Source organism: Pteropus medius, unplaced genomic scaffold (assembly GCF_902729225.1).
Source record: "Pteropus medius unplaced genomic scaffold, Ma_sr-lr_union100, whole genome shotgun sequence".
Classification (NCBI taxonomy): domain Eukaryota; kingdom Metazoa; phylum Chordata; class Mammalia; order Chiroptera; family Pteropodidae; genus Pteropus; species Pteropus medius.
The window spans coordinates 2,787,692-2,792,884 of record NW_024354502.1 but is presented as its reverse complement, the minus strand read 5'-3'; the positions used below and the strand labels follow the sequence as shown (position 1 = coordinate 2,792,884).

Genomic DNA, 5,193 nt, shown 5'->3' with positions numbered 1-5,193 from the left:
CTCCGGGTGCAGCCGGGCCCAGGTGGTGCTCACGGCTCCATCCGGAGGTCCCTAGACCCGGGGCTGTTGGGGGGGATCCCCGGAGCCAAAGGTATAACGGCGGGGAGCAGCCAGAGGCGGGTGCAGAGAAGCGTGGTGCGCGCGCCCGCAGCCCATTGTGCTCGGTGTGAATGGGGAGCGCGCACCAATCAGCGGTTGGTTCTCCCCCCGGGGCCCCGCCCCTCCTGCCCACTTCCCCGGGACCCTGACGTCACGGGAACTTTTCCTCCGCCCCCTCCTCAGGCTTCTCTAGCTGAGCCCCGCGGCTGCTGGAGGGCGCGCGCCGCCTCCTGCCCAGCCCAGTCCGGGGGGCGTGTGCGCGCGCCCAAGCCTATTCCGGACACACCACCTGCACCGGAGCGCGCGCCGCCCAGAGCATCCCCAGCGCTCGGGCCACCCCTAGCGTCCCCGCCGACTCAGCTCCACCTCTGCTCCCCCCCTCCGCCCCCGGCCTCCCCCCTTCGCTCCGGTGACTGTTCGCCAGGCGGCAGGGCCCGAGTCGTCGCAGCCACCTCATTGCACAACCCGGCTTCCCAACTGTTTACACAGCCCGGCCTGTGAGTGTGTGTGTATACAGCGTGAGTCACCGGGAGGCGGAGGAGGTGGAGGAAAAGGAGAAGGAGGAGTGCGCTGGCCGGGATCGGTGCGGCGCACACACTCACTCACACTCAGTCACTCTCTCCGAGCGCGTCTCGTCCGCGCTCACACACGTCGGGAGCCCCGGAGCGCGCAGGATCCCCAGCGCCGCGGAAAAGTTGCTTGGGCTTTTGCTCCGAGACTTGTTTTGGGAAGTGCATTTGCTCCGTGGCTCCTCCGAGCCTGCGGAATCCTGTCCTCGCGGCTCCGGACCTCGGGAACGCCGGCCGCCGCCGCCTCTGCCTCAGGAACTGTCGGCAGCCTCGACAACAATAGCGGCGGCCGCCCCCAGCCAGGCGCCCAGGGCCGGTGCACGCCGGGGTCCGGGGAACCGAACCGGCCTCCGCCCCCGGGACCAGCGTGGTCCCCGCGTGCACCGCGAGCGCTCGGGAGAGACTCCTGCTTTACCCGCCGTGGGGGCCGAGCCCAGCTCCGTCTGCAAACTCCATCGCGCGGGCTGGAATAAGTCGCGGCTGCGGCGCCGAGCCCGCAGCGCCTTCCCGCGCGGATCTCCGGACGTACAAACCCGGGGGCCGTCCCGGCCCGGGACGGGATGCGGGTCGGTCCCGTGCGCTCTGCCATGAGCAGCGCTTCGCAGCCCCGCGGCCCGGCCTTGTTGCTCCCGGTTGCCCGGGGCGCCCCGGCCAAACGCCTGCTGGACGCGGACGACGCGGCGGCGGTGGCGGCCAAGTGCCCGCGCCTTTCCGAGTGCTCCAGCCCCCCGGACTACCTCAGCCCCCCTGGCTCTCCCTGCAGTCCGCAGCCGCCGCCGGCGGCGCCGGGTTCTGGCGGCGGCTCCGGAAACGCGCCGGGGCCCAGCCGCATCGCCGACTACCTGCTGCTGCCCCTGGCGGAGCGCGAACATGTGTCCCGGGCACTGTGCATCCACACCGGCCGCGAGCTGCACTGCAAGGTAGGAGCCCCGGGGCCGCGACCCCGCGGGGGTTGGGGGGTCGGAGGTGACGCGATGGCAGGCAAAGGTGCTTGGGGTGTCGCCCGGGGGCCGAAGGTGTCACCAACGCTTGAGTTTGGGGTAGGACAGATAAATGGTTTGAGCCGGGGAAGGCAGCATTTGACCAGGTTGACCCTTTGGGACGTTGAGGGGTTTTCGATGGGCTGACCTAATGGGGGCTCGGCGATCTAGAGGAAGCGCAGTGTTCAATTGCTTTATCTCTGTCTTATTCTCTTAGCGCCCAGGGCAGCGCGCGGCGTTCCATATAAGTTCTGGAATTGAAATGGATTCCAGGGCCATGCCATTCCCCTTCTCTCATTCTCCTCGCTCCCTCCGCCCCTTGTCCTGGAAGGACGCCCTGCAGGGGGTGCCTCCTTGGAGCCCGGAGCAGCCCGCAGCTCCCTTGCCGGGTTTCTAAGGCACCCGGGCTTAGCTGTCGGTGTCGAGCTGGGGTCTTGGGAATTCCGGCGTGAACCTGCTCTGGGACGGGAACCCCAGAGACCAGTCTGAGGGTGTCTTCCAGCCAAGGGAGGGGGAATTTGCCCAGAGTAGAAATGTTGGAAAGCCCACACTGGCGAGGAACCCTCGCTTCCATTCATGTCTTTATTTTCCGGCCAGCGATTTTTTTTTTTTTTTATAACATAAGGGATTTCATCCAGGAGAGACCACTCCTAGAAACAGATCCTCCCGCGCTCATAGACTCAGATCATTCCCAAAGCCCACTCTTTGGGAACCTGACACCCCCGTCCCAGACATCCCCGAGAACCCTCTGAGCTGCTGCTCCTTTTCACCCGAAGGGTAGGGTCACCCCTTAGTTAAAGTCACTCTCGGGTTTTCCGCGACTTACCTGACGCCTCCCCCCACCACCCCACCTCCCTGGGTTTGCTGCTGCCACCTACTGTCCGACCTGAATGAAATTTCAAATGCACGATCAAGCCCAGTTTAAAGGGTTTTGAAAAATCTTTTCTTTCGGTGGCTGGTGGGCTAAGAGATGCTTTGGGAAGAGTGTGTGTGTACAGTGGGGTGGGGTGGGGTGGGGTGGGAGGAGGGGGCAGCAGAGAAATTTTTCTAGCTGGTGCCAGAGCAACTAGGCCTCAGAGGTGGGGTGGGTCTGGCCATTGTGCAACCCCTTCCAGTTCCTCTGAGCAGATAATAGCTGAATCCAGATGGTGACAGGCCGTGTGTCACCGTTTCCAGTTGAGTCTAGGATATGAGTAACCGGACTAAACAAAAGGCTCTTAAAGAGACCAGCCAGCTTCTTAGAGGAGATCCTACCCATTTCCTGGGTGAAGGTGGGGGTGGGAGTGAGGGGTGGAGATAAACAAATGAAAGAGCCATGGAGAAGATCCCATATCCTGCACATTTCCACTCAAGGCTGCTTATCCGTGAGCCAGACTGTAGGCAGGTTGCTTAAGGCTGTGGTGTCACAGCCTCTCCGAGTCATCTGTTCCTTCTGACTAATGATGGATCTGCCTGTTCTCCAGTCTCTGCTCCCACTTGAAGGTTGTAGTCACCATGTTCTGTGCTCTCTCTGTGCCCAGCACTTTGGGTCTGCAGGAGGCCAGGCATTTCCAGGGCCTGCTTTTCAGCTCCTGGAGATGCCAGGGGCGACCTTCTATCAACCAGTTCCAGCAGCATTGCCTGCGAACAACGAAGGCCTGCAGAGGGTTGGGGACTTTGGGCTTAGCTCTCTGGAGCTGGTGGCCTCGTGGAAGGTGGGAGCATATATAGAAGACAGTTCTTCCAAACCTTCTATATGGTAACCTGTTGTATATTTGCTAACCCAGACCCCTAGAGGTTGCTGGTTCGGGGTGTTAAGAACAGCTGAGGCTGCATATGGAGGGGCAGCAGACGTAAGAGGGTGAATGAATGGAGCCTACTGTCGACCAAGCCCAAACACTGAGAACTGCAGCCTAGCCTGGGATTTTGGAGGTGGCCTCTGCTTTTCTTGCCTCTTAAGTGGGTCACCTTCTCTCTGCAGGTGTTTCCCATTAAACACTACCAGGACAAAATCAGGCCTTACATCCAGCTGCCATCACACAGAAACATCACCGGCATCGTGGAGGTGATCCTTGGGGAAACCAAGGCCTATGTCTTCTTTGAGAAGGACTTTGGGGACATGCACTCCTACGTGCGAAGCCGGAAGAGGCTGCAGGAAGAAGAGGCCTCCCGGCTCTTCAAGCAGATTGTCTCTGCCGTTGCCCACTGTCACCAGTCGGCCATTGTGCTGGGGGACCTGAAGCTTAGGAAATTCGTCTTCTCCACGGAGGAGAGGTGAGCAGCCCCCACAGCCCCACCTGTGGCCTTTTGGAACCAAAACGAAGGTGCAGGTTGAGCCCTTAGGTGCGGTACATTGGTTCAAAGCCACACCGGGGGCTCGGTTGCCCCAGAGTGAGTTTTTAGAAATCCTCTGCTGATGAGCCACAGCCAAAGTTGGCTTATTCGGCACTATTGTGGATGTGGCTTGGGGACACCTTGGTTCTTCTGCGAGATGTCGCGTGATGACAGGAAGCCCTCCCCACTTCCACCCCAGAATCGGGTTTATTTATTCTCCATTGTTGTCAGAAAGGTCAGTTCTTTTGCGTGCAAATGTCAACCTGCCCTTCACAACCTGGACTCCTGGAGGAAAGTTTCAAATCTTTGCTTTCACTGAGTGGGGTTTTTTTTTTTTTTTTTTAGAAAGTATCGCAGAGGTAGTTAGATTGTCATATTTGCAGAATTCTGCCCTCCTCCACATCATACACCTGTTCCGTCTCAGGCTTGGTCCCCAATGTTCTCTTCACATTATCCAGTGACTTTTTAGACCCCTTGTTTGGCCACGTCTTCAGAAAATAGCCACACTGAATGATAAATGGAAGTTGGCTGGAGTTGGTTGCTAAATATAGATTATGGCTTACCTCATAAAGGACAAGATGCGCTTGATAAGAGAATAATGAGACCTTAAGGTTCAGGGTTGAGGTTTCAGACAAGAGAATTCAGGAAGCTGCAGGAAATAAACCTTACCTGGTTTCAAGAGATGGGCCACATTTCTTGTGGAAAGATTAAAAAAGCAGTACTGTCTTAGAACTGTAGAGGTGAGCGTGCGTTATTTGGTTGTAGCTATTCACGCAGGGCTGACTTCACCTGTGCATTTTTTTTTTTTTGCCTGCCTTTAACACCAAATCCAATGAAAAAAGTATTGGGTTGAGTTGCCAGAAAGCACGGCTTTGTATCTGACCTTGCAATAATTATTGGAACATACCGATTAGCAAAGAAAAGCAAAGTGTTTGCAATGGAGAAGTTTCTAGTTCCTGGCACATGCTCTTTTGATATGGTGATGTATTTTCTGAAACATGCCTTTCACACCTCCTTACTAGCTTTTGAAATCCACATTGCACAGGCGAATGTCATGTGCATGGAGTTTGGCAACCCGAGGGTTAAGCAATGGCCGGCTGACGCTAGTGTGTAACCAGCACAGGTGCAGGGTTTTAGTGCTACAGCAGCCAATCAGGGGCAGACAGTGTGGGTTGAGTCATATTTTCCGTTTACAGAACCAATGGGTATTTTACATAACGACAGGGAGGTCA

General features: G+C 57.6%; 1 protein-coding gene and 1 long non-coding RNA gene across 2 annotated transcripts in view; both read left to right on the top strand.

Moving 5' to 3' along the window:
* Window positions 1-1,201: 1,201 nt before the first annotated feature.
* TRIB1 (tribbles pseudokinase 1) overlaps window positions 1,202-5,193 on the top strand; it is an 8,102-nt gene continuing 4,110 nt past the window's right edge. Inside the window, exons 1-2 of the mRNA XM_039853497.1 lie at window positions 1,202-1,588; window positions 3,609-3,901. Of these exons, the coding sequence (XP_039709431.1) occupies window positions 1,229-1,588; window positions 3,609-3,901 (653 nt within the window). The 5' untranslated portion in view covers window positions 1,202-1,228. The remainder of the gene's footprint in view (window positions 1,589-3,608; window positions 3,902-5,193) is intronic.
* LOC120595410 (uncharacterized) overlaps window positions 3,908-5,193 on the top strand; it is a 1,999-nt gene continuing 713 nt past the window's right edge. Inside the window, exon 1 of the long non-coding RNA XR_005650818.1 lies at window positions 3,908-5,189. This is a non-coding gene — a long non-coding RNA (uncharacterized LOC120595410). The remainder of the gene's footprint in view (window positions 5,190-5,193) is intronic.